Source organism: Budorcas taxicolor, chromosome 16 (assembly GCF_023091745.1).
Source record: "Budorcas taxicolor isolate Tak-1 chromosome 16, Takin1.1, whole genome shotgun sequence".
NCBI classification, from domain to species: domain Eukaryota; kingdom Metazoa; phylum Chordata; class Mammalia; order Artiodactyla; family Bovidae; genus Budorcas; species Budorcas taxicolor.
Genome location: NC_068925.1, coordinates 56,498,715 through 56,521,806, shown reverse-complemented (window position 1 = coordinate 56,521,806; position 23,092 = coordinate 56,498,715). Strand labels below are relative to the sequence as shown.

Here is a 23,092-nt window from a genome sequence, read left to right as displayed (position 1 = left end):
AACTACAGAGTGGGAGAAAATATCTGTAAAACACATACAACAAAGGACCTCTGTGTGTGTTAAGTCGCTTTAGTCATGTCCAATTCTTGGCAACCCAATGGACTATACAGCCTGCCAGGCTCTTCTGTCCATGGGGATTTTCCAGTCAAAAATACTGGAGTAGGTTGGCATTTTCTCCTCCAGGTAAAGGACCTTTACCAGTGTATTTAAGAAAGCTTGAAAATCAACAAGAAGACAAATAACCAATGTTAGGAAGGGCAACAGATTTGAATAGAGTCTTGACAAGAAAGATAAACAGATGTCAAAGATGATATAAAGAAACCTTCTTTTAATAAACCCTATCACTTTCACTTTCCTATAAGCAGATAATATAAAGGTTAAAAGTAAAGATCCATCATTTAGCTCTAGTTTCTATAAAAAGTACTGAGCACAGAGCCAAATGAAGTATGACTCTCATGAGGTTGGTTAGCAACTTTCAGCAGGATTCATGCAGTAAACAAAGCAGGTAACTGCTAGTGTTTCAAAAAAGTGAATGGTAAGTGATAAGGCAACAACAATACACAAACCAAAACTGAATCATACCAAATGAGAAGTAGGACATGACATTAACCACTGAAATTCTAAAAATGCTTAGGAAAATTTGAAACTTCTCATTAAACACTTCAAACGTGCAAGACAGCAAACTTAAGCTGTCAAATTTAAATAACTGTTTAAGTTGCACTTAGGAGTACACAACCAAAGAACCAAATGGACCAAATTCTCTTCTGCATCTAGTAGAATCTAGTCTAAAAGTAGCAGAGACTACAAAGAAACACCACTCCTCCCCCTACCGCTTAGAGAGATGCATTCGTGCGCGCGCACACACACACACACACACACACACACACACACACACAATCTGTTAGGATATAAGTAAAGCAGGTATGTAAAGAGAAGACACTGAGTAAGTTTCATTTCTTACCCTCTTCTGCTTCATCCTCCTGGGGTGACAACGGGCCCCCTCCACTAGTAGGAGTGACTGGATCCTCCTTCTCAGACTCTCGCTGTAGACTCACCACCTCATATATTGCATCCCCAGCATTGGTATGGCCTTTCCCCTCAGACTGAGAAAGATATAAAAACGTGTTTAAACATTAGAAATCTGAAGGAAACACTGAAAGATGGTGTATTTCAATGGTCATTAAAAAGAGCTAAAATGAAGAGCAGCATGTCATGCTTGATCTACAGCATGTCTGAAGTTGACACAAATCTTTCAAGTGCAATGTTGACATTACATTCTAAATGTATGGTTCTTTTAGTATTATTTTAACCAATACAATAAAACCTATTAACCATCTGAAAAAAATCTCAATTTCTTTTATCAGAAAAACCTAAGACACCACACATTCCAGGGCAGACAGATAGGCAAGTGATGCTGGATTCTTAGGGTTGACTACCTTGCTCTGAGATAGAGAGATACCAGCTATATCCATCAACTAATTCATGGAAGTAGGTAGTTTTCACCTTACAAATGGCTTACATTCTAAATGGCCTTTTTTTAAGGAGGAAAATCTCCAAGGCAATCACTAATTAACCAACTTAGCATGGCCTACAAAGTCCTAGATAAACTGAACCTTGCCTCTCTCATGAGCCTCATCTCATATTCAAAGACTGTTACAATACTATTCTTCAGCCACTCTGGCCTTGTTTCAGTTCTGAGAACTTTTTCTTTTTTCACCCGCCCAAGGCCTTTTTCTCTCTGACAATACAGCTTTTCCTCCTACTCTTTGCTAACTACCATCAATACTGGATCCTTTTTTCTTAATGTTACTTCTGTTAATGTTGTTAATGGCTTAATGTTGTTCACTGGCTTTGTCGAGTCCACTATTTGAGACCCCATGCACTGCTGCATGACAGGCTTCCCTGTCCTACACTATCTCCCTAAGTTTTCTCAAACTCATGTCCATTGAGTTAGTGATGCCATCCAACAGTCTCATCCTCTGTCACCTCCTTCTCCTCCTGCCCTCAATGTTACTTCTACAAAGAATCTAAATTCCCGTTTTCGGTTCTCATCATAACTTTTCCTTCTCCCTCAATGCATTTACTATAACTACACATTATATTTCTATTATATTTGTTTAATGGCTATCTCATCCACAACAGAGGAAGTGACTTTCAATCAGAAACAATATGGTACCTGACACATAGTAAGTATTCAAAAATATCTGTGGAATCAATGATTAGACTAATGGTAAAACATGAATTTTAAAGTCAAATATACCTGAGTCTGAATTCAAATTTCACTACAAGTTAAGAGTGTGGTCTTGGACAAAATACTTTGCTGAGGCACAGTACCTCTTATCAATAAAACCAAAATAGACCATCTTATTTATTATGGAGATTAAATATAATAATACTTAGAACATAAAATTAGAGTGACTGAAACACATTTTTATTGCTATTGTTATCTCAGTTTTTACACCATTTTACTACACTCTAAAGAACACAAAATAAGAATAGTACAGGCATATAGAGAGGTATAATCATCTCAAATACCTACCTGTACTGTAATTCATTTAAATTACAAAAACATAACTACTTTAATTATTCATTCTTTTCAAGAATTTCTTCTGAACAATAAATCAAATTTCAGGCCCATTTTCAAGCCATTTAGCAAATAATAAAAGGTAAAAATGTCCACTGCATTAAACATGGGAAAAAAAGAAGACAGCCATGAAAAATTATGTGGTTAGGTTTAAATCGAACATTTTTTTTTGTAATTCTACTATATTCAGGAAACAAAGATCTCAATCCCTAAAGCAACAACCAAAGTAATTATATAAAGAAATACAATAAAAATGAAATACTAGAAAACAAGATGGCAAAGGAGTAGGTACTCTCTCCATAGATACATCAGGAATACACCTTCAGACACAGAAGTGCATGCAGAATACCAGCCGAGAGCGGACAGGAGTAGCTGAGCAGTGGAGAAGAAGATATAGAATCACGCAAAACTCGGAAGGATGGAGGAACTAGAAGGAAAAACAGGAGTGTTACAAGGACTGGACCTGCCCTTGGTGGGTGGGCAAAGTGAAGCAGGGGTCCGATCCCCACATCAAGGCAGTTGTCTGAGTCAGAGGAGAAACATCTAAGGCTGAGAGTGAAATAGCTGATCTGTGGCAGCCTAAATGGAATGAGAATCAGATGGTCCTTGCTGCAGCCATATATACCCCAGACAGGGATGCAGGTCCTCTAGAAGGGGCAGCAGGTGGGAGCTGAAGCTTAGGGATTGTAGAGCAATCACAGGGCGAGGGCTCATCTTGACTGTGGAGAATTGGACCAAGGGGATGTGAGGGAGGAGACTGTGGTGGGAAATGCCCGTGGAGGAAAGCCAGGCAGCCATGGAAGCAAGGCCATACTGCTGAGTCAGGCATAGGGCATGGAGTCATCACCATAGCCTCTCTCTCCCCAGAGGCCAGCATCAGCAGCAGAACAATACAGAGCCTGGCCCATCAAGTGCCTGACACACAAAACTACAGGGTAGGACCCCAGCCAGGGGGCGACTCTCTATATGCCTGACACACTGAACAACAGAAAAGGACCCCAGGCACAGGAGTCCTCTAATTGCCTGAATGGGTGGAGCTATGGAGAAAGACTAGCCAAAGAGGCCTTCTGATCGTCAGCTACCAGAGGCTCCAAAAAAACCCTGATAGGGCCAAAACTCCTGCAGCTGAGGCAGTCCGTGTCCCTGCACACTTAGCGCCACCAGGGTCCCCACGACCCAAACAGCTGCGCCACCTTCACACTCAACCCTCACTGGGGCACAGCTGCCACAGGCAAAAAAAAAAACCAAAGTCTTCCATCTATGCATGGGGGATGTCTTCTGCTGTGTCCTACTCTTTGCAACCCTGTAGACTGTGGCCTTCCAGGCTTCTCTGTCAGGGAGGTTCTCGAGGCAAGAATACTGGAGTGTATTGGTCAATAATGATAGCCATACCCTTCTAGAGAACTATATTTCCTGCTGCCCTAGCCGTCAACTACCCTGATTCTGATCCTAAACAATGGAGCTGGAGAAATCAACCTTTTTGTTGTCAGATTACACTACAAAGCTACACTCATCAAGACAGTATGGTACTGGCACAAACACAGAAATATAGGCCAATGGAACAAGACAGAAAGCCCAGAAATAAACCCAAGCACCTATGGGTATCTTATTTTTGACAAAGGAGGCAAGAATATACAATGGGGCAAAGACAGCCTCTTCAACAAATGGTGCTGGGAAAACTGGACAGCTACATGAAAAAGAATGAAATTAGACCACTTCCTAACACCATACACAAAGATAAACTAGGAACAGATTGAAGACCTAAATGTGAGACAAGAAACTATAAAACTCTTAGAGGAAAACATAGGCAGAATACTCAATGAAATAAATCAAATCAAGATCCTTTATGACCCACCTCCTAGAGTAATGGAAATAAAAACAAAAGTAAACAAGTAGGACCTGATTAAACTTAAAAGCTTATGCACAGCAAAGGAAATTATAAGCAAGGTGAAAAAACAACACTTAGAATGGAATAAAATAATAGCAAATGAAACAATGACAGGGAATTAATTTTCAAAATATACAAGCAGTTCATACACCTCAATACCAGAAAAACAAACAACCCAATCAATAAGTGGGGAAAAGATGTAAACAGACATTTCTCTAAAGAAGAAATGTGACCTTTGTTAGACATTTGCCAACAAACACATGAAAAGACACTCAACATTGCTCATTATTAGAGAAATGCAAATCAAAACTACAATGAGGTATTACTTCACACCAGTCAGAATGGCCATCATCAAAAAGCATGCAAACAGTAAATGCTGGAGAGTGTGTAGAGAAAAGGGAATGCTCTTGCACTGTTGGTGGGAATGTAAATTGATATAGCCACTATGGAAGACTGTATAGAGATTCCTTAAAAAACTAGGACTAAAACCACCATATGACCCAGCAATCCCACTCCTTGGCATATACCCTGAGGAAATCAAAATTGGAAAAGGCACATGTATCTCATTGTTCATTGCAGCACTATTTACAATAGCTAGAACATGGAAGCAACCTAGATGTCCATCGACAGATGAATGGATAAAGAAGTAGTGGTACACATACACAATGGAATATTACCCAGCCATAAAAAAGGAACTCATGTGAGTCAGTTCTAATAGGTGGATGAACCTAGAGCCTATTAGAGTGAAGTGAGTCAGAAAGAGAAAGAGAAATATCATATACTAACACATATATATACAGAAACTAGAAAACTGGTACGAAAGAATTTATTTGCAGGGCAGCAATGGAGAAACAGATATAGAGAACAGATTCATGGACATGGGGAGAGGGGAGGAGAGGGTGAGACGTAGGAAGAGAGTAACATAGAAGCTTACATTACTATATATAAAACAGATAGCCAAGGGGAATTTTCTGTATGTTTCAGGAAACTCAAACAGGGGCTCTGTATCAACCTAGAGGGGTGGGATGGGGAGGAAGATGGGAGGGAGGTTGAAAAGGGAGAGGATATATGTATACCTATAGCTGATTTATGTTGAGCTTTGACAGAAAACAACAAAATTCTGTAAAGCAACTATCGTTCAGTTAAAAAATAATTAAAAGAAAAAGAAAATACTAACCAAACATTCAAATAATCCGAAAGATGGCAGCAAAGGAGAAACAAAGAAATGTATAAAAAGAAACAAGCAGAGAATAAATAATAAAATGGTAAACTTATATGTAAACATATCAATAGTTATGCTAAACATAAATTGCCTAAATGTAACAATTTAAAAACATAATTCTCAGGTTATGTTGAAAACAAGACACAATTATAATCTGTTTACCAAAAAAGGCACTTTAAATACAGTGACATAGGAAAAGTTGAAAGTACAATGAGGTTAGAAGATATACCATGAAAACACCTATCAAAAGAAAGCAGAAGTGAAGTGAACTGAAGTCGCTCAGTCGTGCCCAACTCTTTGCGACCCCATGGACAGTGGCCTGTACCAGGCTCCTCCGTCCATGGGATTTTCCAGGCAAGAGTACTGGAGTGGATGGCCATTTCCTTCTCAAGGGAATCTTCCCGACCCAGGGATTGAACCCAGGTCTCCCGCATTGTAGACAGACACTTTACCGTCTGAGCCACCAGGGTAGTGTCCTTTATCAGAGAAGGCAATGGCACCCCACTCCAGTACTCTTGCCTGGAAAATCCCACGGACAGAGGAGCCTGGTAGGCTGCAGTCCATGGAGTCGCAAAGAGTCGGACACGAATGAGCAACTTCACTTTCACTTTTCACTTTCCTGCATTGGAGAAGGAAATGGCAACCCACTCCAGTGTTCTTGCCTGGAGAATCCCAGGGACAGGGGAGCCTGGTAGGCTGCCTTCTATGGGGTCGCACAGAGTCGGACACGACGGAAGCAACTTAGCAGCAGCAGCAGCAACAAGAATATATAAGAATCTTATAAACATACGTAGCTAACAACAGGCTCTCAAATATATGAAGCAAAAAAGTCACAGAAATGAAGAGAGATGGACAAATCCACATTTACAACTGGAAACATCAACAACTCCTCTCACAGAAATGAAAAGAAGTATATGAAAATTTAGCAATGTTTAGAAGAACTGCACATCATCAACAATAGGATCTGATATTATACATCACTCCATTCAATAACAGAAGAATACACATTCTTTTCAAATGCACATAGAACATTCACCAAAACAAACCATGCCCTGGGTTATAAAACAAACTTTAAGAAATTTTTTTGGACTTAACTAAATAATGTTTAGTGACCATAATATAATTAAACTAAAAATCAACACCAGAAATATGTCTGAAAAATCCCGAGATACTTAGAAATAACACACTGCTAAACACTCCATGGGTCAAAGAGGAAAACTCAAAGAAGAAAATATTTTGAACTGAACAAAAATGAAAATATAACAAGTGAAAATTAGTGGGATACATCTACAATTTAGAGATATAAATATATCTATTTCAAATGAGCCATCCAAAAATCAATAATCTAAATGTGCACCTTAAGAAATGAGGAAAAGAAGTGCAAAATAAAGCAAACAGAAGTAAAATAATAATAATAAAGATAACAGCACAAATCAATAAAACTGGGAACACAAAAAATTTAAAAGCAATGAAATCTAAAGGTAGTTTCTTTACAAAGATAAATAAATTGATAAACCTCTAGCTAAATTCATAAAACAAAAAAGAAAGAAGATACAATTTATCAATACCAGGAACAAAAGCATGGGTATCACTATATACTTCATGAAATCAAATGGATAATAAATAAATACAGCAAAGAGTCCTGTGCATATTAACTATACAGTGTAGAAAAATGCACCAAACTTAAGGTGTACACCATAATAAATCACTGCAAATGGTGATTGCAGCCATGAAGTTAAAAGACGCTTACTCCTTGGAAGGAAAGTTATGACCAACCTAGATAGCATATTCAACAGCAGAGACATTACTTTGCCAACAAAGGTCCGTCTAGTCAAGGCTATGGTTTTTCCAGTGGTAACGTATGGATGTAAGAGTTGGACTGTGAAGAAAGCTGAGTGCCGAAGAATTGATGCTTTTGAACTGTGGTGTTGGAGAAGACTCTTGAGAGTCCCTTGGACTGCACGGAGATCCAACCAGTGCATTCTGAAGGACATCAGTCCTGGGTGTTCTTTGGAAGGAATGATGCTAAAGCTGAAATTCCTGTACTTTGGCCACCTCATGCGAAGAGCTGACTCATTGGAAAAGACTCTGATGCTGGGAGGGATTGGGGGCAGGAACAGAAGGGGACGACAGAGGATGAGATGGCTGAATGGCATCACCGATTCGATGGACGTGAGTTTGAGTGAACTCTGGGAGTTGGTGATGGACAGGAAGGCCTGGGATGCTGCAGCTCATGGGTCAAAAAGGATAGGACACGACTGAGCGACTGAACTGAACTGAACTGAACTGATATACTGCAAAACAGCTACCACAATAACATCCTTCACATGACATAGTCTTGGTAATTTACAAACAGATTGTATTCTTTCAGTAGAAGTATAGTTGATTTATATGCTTCACATATACAGTAAAGTGATTCAGTTTTATGCATATATATGAGTGCATATACATGTATACATGTGGTATATACATGTATACATATTCTTTTTCAGATTCTTTTCCATTATAGCTTATTACAAAATATTGAATATAGCTCCCTGTGCTATACAGTGAACTGAAGTGAAAGTCACTCAGTTGTGGCCGACTCTTTGCAACTCCATGGACTATAGAGTCCATGGAATTCTCCAGGCCAGAATACTGGAGTGGATAGACTTTCCCTTCTCCAGGGGATCTTCCCAACCCCGGGATCAAAGCCAAGTCTCTTGCATTGTAGGCAGATTCTTTACCAGCTGAGCCACAAGGGAAGCCTGTGCTATACAGTAGTTCTTTGCTTTTTATCTAATTTATATGCAGTACAATCAGCTAATCACAAATTCCCAACTGATCCCTCCCCTAACTGATCATACTTTCAGTTCAGTTCAGTCGCTCAGTTGTGTCCGACTCTATGATACCCCATGAACTGCAGCATGCCAGGCCACCCTGTCCATCACCAACTCCCGGAGTTCACTCAAACTCACATCCATTGAATCGGTGATGCCATCCAGCTATCTCATCCTCTGTCGTCCCCTTCTGTTCCTGCCCCCAATCCCTCCCAGCATCAGAGTCTTTTCCAATGAGTCAACTCTTTGCATGAGGTGGCCAGAGTACTGGAGTTTCAGCTTTAGCATCATTCCTTCCAAAGAACACCCAGGGCTGATCTCCTTCAGAATGGACTGGTTGGATCTCCTTGCAGTCCAAGGGACTCTCAAGAGTCTTCTCCAACACCACAGTTCAAAAGCATCAATTCTTCGGCACTCAGCCTTCTTTACAGTCCAACTCTCACATCCATACGTAACTACTAGAAAAACCATAGCCTTGACTAGACGGGCCTTTGTTGACAAAGTAATGTCTCTGCTTTTCAATATGCTATCTAGGTTGGTCATAACTTTCCTTCCAAGGAGTAAGCGTCTTTTAACTTCATGGCTGCAATCACCATCAACAGTGACTTTGGAGCCCAAAAAATTAAAGTCTGACACTGTTTCCACTGTTTCCCCATCTATTTCCCTTGAAGTAATAGGACCAGATGCCATGATCTTTGTTTTCTGAATGTTGAGCTTTAAGTCAACTTTCTCACTCTCCTCTTTCACTTTCATCAAGAGGCTCTTTAGTTCTTCTTTACTTTCTGCCATAAGGGTGGTGTCACCTACATATCTGAAGTTATTGATATTTCTCCCGGCAACTTTGATTCCAGCTTGTGCTTCCTCCAACCCAGCGTTTCTCATGATGTACTCTGCATATAAGTTAAATAAGCAGGGTGACAATATGCAGCCTTGACATACTCCTTTTCCTATTTGGAACCAGTATGTTGTTCCATGTCCAGTCCTAACTATTGCTTCCTGATCTGCATATAGGTTTCTCAATAGGCTGGTCAGGTGGTCTGGTATTCCCATCTCTTTCAGAATTTTCCACAGTTTATTGTGATCCACACAGTCAAAGGCTTTGGCATAGTCAATAAAGCAGAAATAGATGTTTTTCTGGAACTCTCTTGCTTTTTCCATGATCCAGTGGATGTTGGCAATTTGATCTCTGGTTCCTCTGCCTTTTCTAAAACCAGCTTGAACATCTGGAAGATCACGGTTCACATATTGCTGAAGCCTGGCTTGGAGAATTTTGAGCATTACTTTACTAGCATGTGAGATGAGTGCAACTGTGCGGCAGTTTGAGCATTCTTTGGCATTGCCTTTCTTTGGGATTGGAATGAAAACTGACCTTTTCCAGTCCTGTGGTCACTGCTGAGTTTTCCAAATTTGCTGGCATATTGAGTGCAGCACTTTCACAGCATCATCTTTCAGGATTTTAAATAGCTCCACTGGAATTCCCTCACCTCCACTATCTTTGTTCGTAGTGATGCTTTCTAAGGCCCACTTGACTTCACATTCCAGGGTGTCTGGCTCTAGGTAAGTGATCACACCATCGTGATTATCTGGGTCGTGAAGATCTTTTCTGTACAGTTCTTCTGTGTATTCTTGACACCTCTTCTTAAAGTATCTTTTGCTTTTGCTCCTCTCGGCCATGGGGCGGCAGCCGAGAGGAGCAACCCCACGTCCAAGGAGCAGTGGCTGCGCAGGTGCAGGAGGGCCGAGAGGAGCTACTCCACGTTCAAGGTCAGGAGGGGCGGTTTTGAGGAGATACTCCTCGTCCAAGGTAAGGAGCAGTGGCTGTGCTTTGCTGGAGCAGCAGTGAAAAGATACCCCACGCCCAAGGTAAGAGAAACCCAAGTAAGATGGTAAGTACTGCAAGAGGGCATCAGAGGGCAGACACACTGAAACCATAATCACAGAAAACTAGTCCATCTAATCACATGGACCATAGACTAGTCTAACTCAATGAAACTAAGCCATGCTGTGTGGGGCCACCCAAGATGGACGGGTCATGGTGGAGAGGTCTTACAGAATGTGGTCCACTGGAGAAGGGAATGGCAAACCACTTCAGTATTCTTGCCTTGAGAACCCCATGAACAGTATGAAAAGGCAAAATGAAAGGATAGTGAAAGAGGAACTCCTCAGGTCAGTAGGTGCCCAATATGTTACTGGAGATCAGTAGAGAAACAACTCCAGAAAAAATGAAGGGACAGAGCCAAAGCAAAAACAATACCCAGCTGTGGACGTGACTGGTGATAGAAGCAAGGTCCAATGCTGTAAAGAGCAATAGTGCATAGGAACCTGGAATGTCAGGTCCATGAATCAAGGCAAATTGGAAGTGGTCAAACAGGAGATGGCAAGAGTGAACGTCGACATTCTAGGAATCAGCAAACTAAAATGGGCTGGAATGGGTGAATTTAACTCACATGACCATTATATCTACTACTGTGGGCAGGAATCCCTTAAAAGAAATGAAGTAGCCATCATGGTCAACACAAGAGTCCGAAATGCAGTACTTGGATGCAATCAAAAAAATGACAGAATGATCTCTGTTCGTTTCCAAGGCAAACCATTCAATATCACAGTAATCCAAGTCTATGCCCCAACCAGTAACGTGAAGAAGCTGACGTTGAACGGTTCTATGAAGACCTACAAGACCTTCTAGAACTAACACCCAAAAAAGATGTCCTTTTCATTATAGGGGATTGGAATGCAAAAGTAGGAAGTCAAGAAACACCTGGAGTAACAGGGAAATTTGGCCTTGGAATGCGGAATGAAGCAGGGCAAAGACTAATAGAGTTTTGCCAAGAGAACGCACTGGTCATAGCAAACACCCTCTTCCAACAACACAAGAGAAGACTCTACACATAGACATCACCAGATGGTCAACACCGACATCAGATTGATTATATTCTTTGCAGCCAAAGATGGAGACGCTCTATACAGTCAGCAAAAACAAGACCAGGAGCTGACTGTGGCTCAGATCATGAACTCCTTATTGCCAAATTCAGACTTAAATTGAAGAAAGTAGGGAAAACCACTAGATCATTCAGGTATGACCTAAATCAAATTCCTTATGATTATACAGTGGAAGTGACAAATAGATTTAAGGGACTAGATCTGATAAATAGAGTGCCTGATGAACTAAGGAATGAGGTTTGTGACACTGTACAGGAGACAGGGATCAAAACCATCCCCATGGAAAAGAAATGCAAAAAAGCAAAATGGTTGTCTAGGGAGGCCTTACAAATAGCTGGGAGAAGAAGAGAAGGGAAAAGCAAAGGAGAAAAGGAAAGATATAAGCATCTGAATGCAGAGTTCCAAAGAATAGCAAGAAGAGATAAGAAAGCCTTCCTCGGCGATCAATGCAAAGAAATAGAGGAAAGCAACAGAATGGGAAAGACTAGAGATCTCTTCAAGAAAATTAGAGATACCAAGGGAATATTTCATGCTCGATCATATTTTAAATAGGTTTAAATCAACATGCATCTTCAAAAGGGAAACTTCCTCTTATGCCTTTTAACTGATAAAAAAGGCTTTGCCTCCAAGTGAAAAGAATGTTAAGGCACCTGAAAGGAAAGAAGAGATTTGGGAGGAGCGCAAAAAATAGTTATTTTAACATTAAACCTGTTTTTAGCCCAGAGCCCAAAACAAGCCTAAAGGAGGCCTGAGCTAGGAAAAGATTTAAGAAAGTGCAGCTACTTCCAACTCCAGCCTGGATAATGCTCTCCTAGAGAATAAAGAAGAGATGGCTCCCTTCCTTTTAATAAGGGTCAAGCCATAGGAGCTTCTGAGAGCTATGATGAACTCTTGTCATGCCCTAAAATCTACCCTTTTCTTCAGGCAAGCCTCCAGTAAAAACACAAAACAGAATGGTGGCCTCTGGAGAATAGCTTATCAAGAGAGAAGCTCTTCCTCTCTCCTTAACAGTGATCTCCAGTCTTATCTCTCAGACATTATGACTCTGCTTCTCATTTCTCTATAACTTCCCCTTGTAGGCCAGCAAAATTTACCACCCCAAAATGTCTCTTTGGAATTTAGATTATTTAGAGTTGGAAGCAATCAAGGCCCAAAAGACTCAGGAAAAAGCTTTGACCTTCCCCCTCACTGCTTAAATTTAAATAGCAGGCCTGTTCCTGGAACAGAGCTACAACAACCTGCAAAGGATATGGGCTAGGTGGGATGGGGAACCTTAGTAGGGCCTAGAGATCAGAGTCCCCTCTGTCCCATTGTCACTGCGTAGGCCAGCAAACATCTGTTTACCAAACATTTGCTTTCCCAGATCCATATGAACTACCTTTTTTTTCCAAAAACACTCTGCCCAACATGCTCTTTTGTCTTCAACTGAAGATGGTATTTAAGTTGAATGATTCGGCTATTTTGGTGAATTACTCCTGGGTCTCTCCAATGTATGTGCTGTGCTAAGTTGCTTAGTTGTGTCCGACTCTTTGTAACCCTATAGACTGTAGCCCACCAGGCTCCTCTGTCCATGGGATTCTCCAAGCAAGAATACTGAGGTGGGTTGCAATGCCCTCCTCCAGAGGATCGTTACAGTGCAGGGATCAAACCCACATTTTTTATGTCTCCTTCACTGGCAGGCAAGTTCTTTACCACTAACAACACCTGGGAAGCTTTGATGTATATGTGCTATTAAACTATTTTCTTCCTTTAATGTATCTCATGTCACTTTAATTCTTATTAAGAATTACCATCTAGTCAAAAATATGGTTTTTCCAGTAGTCAAGTATGGATATGAGAGTTGGACTAAAGAAAGCTGAGCGCTGAAGAATTGATGCTTTTGAACTGTGATATTGGAAAAGACTCTTGAGAGTCCCTTAGACTGCAAGGAGCTCAAACCAGTCAATCCTAAAGGAAATAAGACCAGAATATTCATTAAAAAGACTGATGCTGAAGCTGAAGCTCTAATACTTTGGCCACCTGATTCAAAGAGTTGACTCATTGGAAAAGCCCCTGATGCTGGGAAAGACTGAAGTCAGGAGGAGAAGGGAGCAACAGAGTGTGAGATGGTTGGATGGCATCACCCACTCGATGGACATGAGTGTGAGCAAACTTCAGGAGATGGCAAAGGACAGGGAAGACTGGAGTGGCTTCAGTCCATGGGGTCTCAAAGAGTCGGACATGAGCAACAACAAAGCAGAATCACAGGAGATGGTTCTTGGACATGAGTCCGTCTTCTCCCCAGTTGCTAGTCCTCTTATTAAAGCCATCTTTCCTCTCCCAACAATGAGTATTGGCTATTGAGAGGCAAGCAGCTAAACATGAGTTCAGTAACAAACATAAGGATTACTACTTTGAGCTAAGAGCAAACAAAACTCAGCAGATTCTTGAAAGCTCTTCTATCTCTCCCTCAATTGCCTAAATTTACATAAGAAAGGGAGAAAACTACTAAGAGAGATATCCTTTTACCTAAGAAACTTATCTGCATAACAGGACTACCTGTTATTTTTTTTTTAATTCCCCAAATATCTCCTCCCAGTTCCTGTGAATGACCTTTCTCCTTTTTGCATTCCCAGATCCCTCCCCTTTCCCTGGCTCAGGATTGAATATAAGCTTCAATTACCAGCTGCCTTTTGAGTCTTCATATCTTTCTGGGGCTCCCACAAGCACATAGTTAAATTTTCCTCCTATTAATCTGTCTTATATTTATTTACGCATTAGGCCAGCCAAAGAATGTAAAAGGGAAGAAGAGAAATTTTGTCCACCGTTAAAATATTCCTTCTCTGCTGTGATCACAGAACCTGACTCACATAGATACTCAAAGGGGCTTCTTTTAACCACCACTTTCATTCTACTGCTATGGTCCCTCCCTTTTCTAAACCCCACAGAATTCTGTACATTGTTTTTATCTAGTTTTTATCACAACCCTCCAAGTAAAATGGTAATTTTTATATATTTCCTTATTAATAGAAGGTGACACAAAGTTCCTTTGGGGATAAGGTTGTTATTTGAAATATCTTATTCTCACTGTGCCACTAGAATAGATATTATAAATTAACTTTGAATTAACTTGACTACAACAGCCATGGAATTATTTGTACTAAAAACCGTTTATATTCACTAATCCAAATGTCACAGAATTTTAGAAAAAAAATTCACTAATACTACTAACCCACATTATTAGTTTATAATAAGAAAGCCAAGGCTTCCAGACATAAAGGGACTCCTAATAGGTTTTGGGGTTTTTTTTTTTTAACTATTTACTGAGGAAAAGGTTTATCTGTCACACTTATTTCATATAAAAATTCAAAACATTTCATGTACTAAATCAAAAATATATGATATACCTACATCTCTATACCTGAATAAGTGACCCCTTCTCAATCAAATGTAAATTTCACTATGTCATTTAAGGCCAGGTGCTCCAAAAACTAAACATAACTTAATGTATTATTATTAGAGTTTAAAAATCTCCATAATAATCAGCAACCCATTTTTTCCAGAAAATTTGTTCTTCATAATAAACAAATGTGCTTACAGAAATCTCAGTTTAAATTATTTAAACCTGACTAATTCTACAACATATGTTTTGTATTTCAAGAAATGTCAAGCTACATTAAAATATGTTGTACTGGCCTCAAAATGTTCTGCATTTCCTGAATCAACCTAATGTAAATAACATTTCTTAAGATTACCTTTAAAATGAATATAAATATTTCTTTCTTCATAACACTATTTTTTCTCTATAATTGCCTCCAATTTCTCTTTATAGTTTATCATAAATCTACAAATGAAGAAGGACTTAAGAACCACCCCCTACACATTTTCAGTGCTGCTGACTCAGCTGACCCCTTGAGAACTGAGGTCTATTTTATAATAATTTCACCTAATCAGCTATTTTTCTTGAAACTATCTTATTTATAAATATTCCTAACTTATGAAATAAAAGATTACTGAATTCGCTGAAGTGCTGCTTTTTCCAAGCTCCTATCTCCATATGCTTCCACACTTTTATCACTAATATAACTTTACTGTTATCAATTTTTACTAAATTTTGATACCAGCGCAAAGTACAAAATATTTTTATGAATGACAACACAGCTAAGAATGTTGCACACCATGACTGGCAACAAAATCAATTATCTCAGTCCACAGAAAATAATTTCATTTCAACATTTCAAACAACTATTATTTCAAGAGCAATGCCATAGTCTTAAGTGCAAGAATATTATCTATACCTTAAGAAAGTATATTTGACTATGAAATAAGCAAAATTTCCTTATTTAAATATCAATTAGGTTGCTAGTTCACCATCATACCCTTGTCACATTATTCTCAAGTGAGAAGCCTTTTGTTTTTATCTATTAAATTTTCAACACACTAAAAGAATTTAAATCTTTAGATAAGAGGATCACTTACTCCTCACTAACAGGCCACTTGGTAACATGGCCTTGGTAAAGTGTGATTTCTTAAACTCCACACAGATGAAAGACAAGGGAGAGGTGCTAGTACTTAATGAAAAGAACCCAAGTCACGGTGCTTACCACTTTGCTTTGCTTCACAACTGACTTATTACTTTTTAAATACATTGCAAAAGAGTACATATATAGTTAAGGAGTCTCTCCTCTCTGGCTTATAATATCAAAACTTAAAATACTAATTTTTCATACCTGAAAACACTAATTTTTCAGACCTTAAAAACACTAATTTTTAAGACCTTGATAATAGGAAAGATTGAAGGCAGGAGAAGGAGACAACAAGAGGATGAGATGGTTGGATGAAATCACCAAATGAATGGACTGGAGTTGGAGCAAACCCCAGGAAATAGTGAAGGACAGGGAAATCTGATGTGCTGCAGTTCATGGGGTCACAAAGAGTCAGACATGACTTAGTGACTGAGCAACAACAACAACAAATTTTCAGAATAAATTCTTTAAACTCAACTAATAATTCAAGTTTTTGATGAAGGCCTATAATAAACAATCTATTCTCATTTCAGTACCCAGAATGAAAACCTGCTTTATTCAATTGTACTTTCTTTGATGTAGTCTCATAGTAAGATACACTCTATAGCACAATGCAAACCAAACCTGAAAGTAAATTGTAACAGCTGAATGTCTTATACTTCTTTAGGCAAAATAGGACCAGCAGAACATAAAATTATTCAATGATTTTAACAAGTATAAAACAAAACAAAAACAGTACTACAAAGGTTATATTCTGATAACCTTCTTATGAAAGAATCCTGCCAATAAACACTTTATGGATGATGGAATGCACCGCATTTATTTTTATTAATAAGAAAAAAAGGAAAAATAATTCATCAAATTACTTCTTAAGCAATTTATTACTGTAGCAGTAGGAAACGCTGGACTGGAAGAAACACAAGCTGGAATCAAGATTGCCGGGAGAAATATCAATAACCTCAGATATGCAGATGACACCACCCATATGGCAGAAAGTGAAGAGGAACTAAAAAGCCTTGATGACAGTGAAAAAGGAGAGTGAGAAAGTTGACTTAAAGATCAACATTCAGAAAACTAACATCATGGCATCCAGTCCCATCACTTCATGGGAAATAGATGGGGAAACAGTGGAAACAGTGGCTGACTTTATTTTGGGGGGCTCCAAAATCACTGCAGATGGTGACTGCAGCCATGAAATTAAAAGACACTTACTCCTTGGAAGAAAAGTTATGACCAACCTGCAGAGCATATTCAAAAGCAGAGACATTACTTTGCCAACAAAGGTCTGTCTAGTCAAGGCTATGGTTTTTCCTGTGGTCATGTATGGATGTGAGAGTTGGACTGTGAAGAAAGCTGAGTGCCGAAGAATTGATGCTTTTGAACTGTGGTGTTGGAGAAGACTCTTGAGAGTCCCTTGGACTGCATGGAGATCCAACCAGTCCATTCTGAAGGAGATCAGCCCTGGGTGTTCTTTGGAAGGAATGATGCTAAAGCTGAAGCTCCAGTACTTTGGCCACCTCATGCGAAGAGTTGACTCATTGGAAAAGACTCTGATGCTGGGAGGGATTGGGGGCAGGAACAGAAGGGGACGACAGAGGATGAGATGGCAGGATGGCATCACTGACTCAATGGACATGAGTCTGGGTGAACTCCGGGAGTTGGTGATGGACAGGGAGGCCTGGCATGCTGCGATTCATGGGGCTGCAAAGAGTCGGACACAACTGAGCTACTGAACTGAACTGAACTGAGGTGATGTCACCATAGTTTAAAGACATGAGTATCTTCAATTTATTATGAATTCTATTTGGGGGTATTTCAAAACTGCATTTAAGGGAATTCCCTGGCGGCCCAGTGGTTGGGACCCCCCAACATCTCACTATTGAGGGCCTGGGTTCAATCCCTGGTTGGGGAACTAAATCCCACAGACTGCGTGGTGCAGCAAAAAAAAAAAAAATACAAAAACAAAAGCAAACCAAAAGAAAAAAAACTGTCATTAAAAAAATCATTCTGAAATGACACAGTAATAAGCAGATAATATTTTAAGCATCAGAACCTTCCAAAATTCTCACTTTGCTTCCAGCTGTTTTGGAAGTCCTCCCATAAATTAATAATTATTTTTTTAAAAAAAGAAAATACCAAGTGATGAATAATTTCTATTTTAATGAGATATAATTGATATATAACATTGTGTAATCTGTATAATGTCTTGACTTGATATATTTATATACTGCAATATGATTACTACTACAGCATTAGCCAACACCTCACATTGGTATCATTTCTTTCCTGTGGTGAGAATAATAATGATCTAATCCCTTAACAGTTTTAAAATTTATATTACAGTACAGCCAACCCTTAGTATCTATGTAAAGACTGGATTCAGGACCTCACTGTGGACACTGAAATCTACAGATGCTCACGTACCTCAAATAAAATGATATAGTACAGCTGGCCCTGCGTACCTGCAAGTTCTGCATCCACAGATTCAACCAATCAGGAACTGAACCATAGACTAATCCAAACACCAACTAAACACTGGTTGAATCCACCCTTGAGGAACCCATGGAAAAAGGGCCCACTAGATTGTTGACTACAATCACTAAGTTTTGTATTAGACCTCCAGAATGATTTTTTATCTACTAACTTCTACATAATTTCTTAACTATAGCATTTCAGCAGAAAGAAATGAGTTCACTTTTACAGTATCTGCTATGTCATTCCTCTAAATGTTGGCAACAAAAGGTTTTTGGCACTTGCATCCATATTTTGATGAGATATTCACTCAGCAAAATCACTAGCAAAGGGATAGACTTCCAAATCTGGAAAAAACAGAAAAAAGACTGAATTTTCCAAAAAAAAAAAAAAATTTAGATCAAATTGCCAACATCCACTGGATCATCGAAAAAGCAAGAAAGTTTCAGAAAAACATCTATTTCTGCTTTATTGACTATGCCAAAGCTTTTGACTGTGTGGATCACAATAAACTGTGGAAAATTCTTCAAGAGATGGGAATACCAGACCACCTGACCTGCCTCTTGAGAAACCTATATGCAGGTCAGGAAGCAACAGTTAGAACTGGACATGGAACAACAGACTGGTTCCAAATAGGAAAAGGAGTACATCAAGGCTGTATATGGTCGCCCTGCTTATTTAACTTCTATGCAGAGTACATCATGAGAAACGTTGGGCTGGAGGAAGCACAAGCTGGAATCAAGATTGCTGGGAGAAATATCAACAACCTCAGATATGCAGATGACACCACCCTTATGGCAGAAAGTGAAGAAGAACTAAAGAGCCTCTTGATGAAAGTGAAAAAGGAGAGTGAAAAAGTTGGTTTAAAGCTCAACATTCAGAAAACTAAGATCACAGCATCCGATCCCATCACTTTATGGGAAATAGATGGGGAAACAGTGGAAACAGTGTCAGACTTTATTTTTCTGGGCTCCAAAAACACTGCAGATGGTGATTGCAGCCATGAAATGAAAAGACACTTGCTCCTTGGAAGGAAAGTTATGACCAACCTGGACAGCATATTCAAAAACAGAGATATTACTTTGCCAAAAAAGGTCTGTCTGGTGGCTCAGAGGTTGCGTCTGCCTCCAATGCGGGAGACCCGGGTTCGATCCCTGGGTTGGGAAGATCCCCTGGAGAAAGAAATGGTAACCCACTCCAGTATTCTTGCCTGGAGAATCCCATGGACACAGGAGCCTGGCAGGCTACAGTCCATCGAGTTGCAAAGAGTCAGACACGACTGAGCGACTTCACTTCTTCCCAGTCAAAGCTATGGTTTTTCCAGTAGTCATGTATGGATGTGAGAGTTGGACTATAAAGAAAGCTGAGCACCAAAGAATTGATGCTTTTGAACTGTGGTGTTGGAGAAGACTCTTGAGAGTCCCTTGGACTGCAAGGAGATCCAACCAGCTCATCCTAAAGATCAGTCCTAGGTGTTCATTGAAAGGACTGATGTTGAAGCTGAAATTCCAATACTTTGGCCACCTGATGCGAAGAGCTGACTCATTTGAAAAGACCCTGATGCTGGGAAAGATTGAGGGCAGAAGAAGGGGATGACAGAGGATGAGACGGGAGGCATCACTGGGAGTTGGTGATAGACATGGAGGCCTGGCGTGCTGCGGTACATGGGGTCTCAAAGAGTCGGACTGGAGGACCGAAGTGAACTGAATTTTCTAAAAATTTAAACTTTGTATTTAAAGTAAAGTAAAACGTATCATAATACTTTGGATTTGTACCCAGCCTCTCTCTCTCCCCAGTGAAGGGGGTGAATTATGAAAACATCTTGTCTCCCACTCACTCCTCAATCAACTGCAGAGTGACTTCTGCCCCAGTACTCCTCTCAAGTCTTTCAGGTTTTATAGTCTAAGATCTTTATCTCTTATCTACCAATCATATCCCAACCTGACCTCCCTGTAGTACCTAATGCTGCAGGCCTTCTCTCCTGCTGGAAACCATCTTCCCCCTTGCTTTTCCTAGCCTCACACTCTTGTGATTTTACCCCAGGATCTGTGCTTATCCTTCTGCACTCACTTTGCTTAATCCTTTTCCTATACCAATCTTTTAAATGTCTCTTTTTTCAACACTTGGTCTCGGGGTAATGTCACCTACTCCTATTCACAAGTCTCAAGCATTAACCACTTTTAAAATGTTTATTTCCCAAGTGTAGGATACAAATATCTGACTGCTTACTAAACCTAAACGTCCCTTTGAAATGTGAAATTCAGCATGTCTAAACCTCCGCTAGCTTTCCTCATGAGCCTGGAAACACTTCTCCTTGAAAGTCTATTTCAATCAAAATGATCAACAACCACCCAGTCACACGCGGAAGTAATCCTATGTTTTGCTTTCCCTCAACCTCGCATCAAATCAAACACCCGATCTTGATTCTTACTTCCCTAAAGTTTCTCAAATTCATCTTTTCCACTACCCCACTGCAAAATACCAGGCCAGATGAATCACAAGCTGGAATCAAGATTGCCAGAAGAAATATCAACACCTCAAATATGCAGATGATACCACCTGAATGGCAGAAAGCAAAGAACTAAAGAGCCTCTTGATGAAGGTGAAAGACAAAAGTGAAAAAGCTGGCTTAAAACTCAACATTCAAAAAACTAAGATCGTGGCATCCAGTCCCATCATTTCATGGCAAAGAGATGGCGGGAAAATGGAAACAATGGCAGATTTTATCTTCCTAGGCTCCAAAATCACTGTGGACAGTGACTGCAGCCATGAAAAAGATGCTTGCTCCTTGGAAGAAGAGTGACAACAAACCTAGACAGTGTACTAAAAAACAGAGACATCACTTTGCTGACAAAGGTCTATATAGCCAAAGCTATGGTTTTTCCAGTAGTCATATATGGATGTGAGAGATGGACCATAAAGAAGGTTGAGCACTGAAGAACTACTGCGGTGCTAGAGAAGACTCTTCAAGAGTCCTGTGGACAACAAGGAGCTCAAACTAGTCAATCCTAAAGGAAATCAACCCTGAATATTCACTGGAAGGACTGATGCTGAAGCTGAAGCTCCAGTACTTTAGTCTCCTGACGCAAAGAGCCAACTCACTGGAAAAGACCCTGATGCTGGGAAAGACTGAGGGCAGGAGGAGAAGGGGGCAACAGAGGATAGGCTGAATGGCATAACCAACTCAACGGACATGAACCTGGGCAAACTCCAGGAGATAGTGAGAGACAGGAAGGCCTGGCGTGCTGCCTGGCGTGCTGCAGTCCACGGGGTCACAAAAAGGCAGACATGACTTAGTGACTGAACAACAATTATCCCCACTGCCATCGCCTTTCTTCAAGCACTCATCATTTCATATCTTGGCCACAACAGCCTTCCTACTTCATATTCATTGCCTCCAGTGTCAATATCCTTTCCATTGCTGTCAGACTGAACTTGGCCAATTATAAACATATTGTCATTCAGAGCTTAAAATTCTCCCAACCTGAGGATAAAGTACTAAGCATAGAAAAAACCTACCTATTCAGAATAATTACCCACCATGCCCACTGATGCTTCAGCAATATAGCAATATCCAATCTCCTAAAGATCTTCAACATATCATGTTGCATCAGAGCTGTATGAACTGACTCAACTATTGTCTCTGACTAAAATGCCTTTCTCTGTCTTACCACAATTCAAAATCCTGACCTTTCTATAAGAGTTATTCATTCATTGGTTAATTTATTCATTCATTTATTTTAGGCTTAAGATACAAAAGAGTCTGTCCAAAGAGAATACAGACTAGATAAAAGACAAGAAGTATTAATTAATAAAAATAATAGCTAACACTTATTAAGCATGTAACAGGTGATAAGCACTGTCCTAATGGGCCTCACATGAATTCATATTTAATCACCATGAGAGCTATGATATTGTATAAGAAATACATATTTTGGTCTTCATCCTGGCTCCTGAAACAGCACCATAGCAATAAAGATGAAAGAAACAACTTTTGTTACAATACTCGATTTTTTTCATTTTCTGAAATAGTTCCAGGGAATCCCCTGGTGGTCCAGTGGTTAAGACTCTATGCTTCCACTGCAGAGGGCGTGGGGTTGATCCCTGGTCAGAAAACTAAGATCCCACATGCTGCAAGGTGCCACCAAAAGAAAAAAAAAAATCTTGAACCATGAAATAGTTCCAGAGCAATAAAGGTAAAATGAGCATTTTTTGTTATTTCTACTGAGCTTCTTTCAGCTACAGCTGAATTTATGTTTATGAGGTAACTTCTAGAAAGCCCCTAAGGACATGCGGGCTGGGAACAGCACAGGTGGATGCCAGGGGAATCTATCACACTGATTTGAGGGTTGGAACTTTCAGCCCTGCTCCACCAGCCTGCATGGAGGGGAAACGGACTGGTGCCTGAGTTAATGGCTAACAGTCAATGATTTACTCAACTGTGCCTACAGAATGAAGCACCCAAAAAACCCCTAACTTAGCTGTTCAGAGAACTTCTGGGTTGGTAAACAAGTGGAGGTACTGAGAGGGTGGCAAGACTGTATATCCCTGATACCTTGCCCTATGCATCTCTGCTAGCTGGCTGTTCCAGAGTTGTATCCTTTTCTAATACCCTGGTAATCTATTAAGCAAACTGTTTTCCTGAGTTCTGTGAGTCATTCT

General features: G+C 39.9%; 1 protein-coding gene across 1 annotated transcript in view; it reads right to left on the bottom strand.

The window, feature by feature from the left end:
• Window positions 1-23,092, bottom strand: part of RABGAP1L (RAB GTPase activating protein 1 like) — a 718,011-nt gene that overhangs the window by 543,360 nt on the left and 151,559 nt on the right. Inside the window, exon 11 of the mRNA XM_052653672.1 lies at window positions 962-1,103. Within this exon, the coding sequence (XP_052509632.1) occupies window positions 962-1,103 (142 nt within the window). The remainder of the gene's footprint in view (window positions 1-961; window positions 1,104-23,092) is intronic.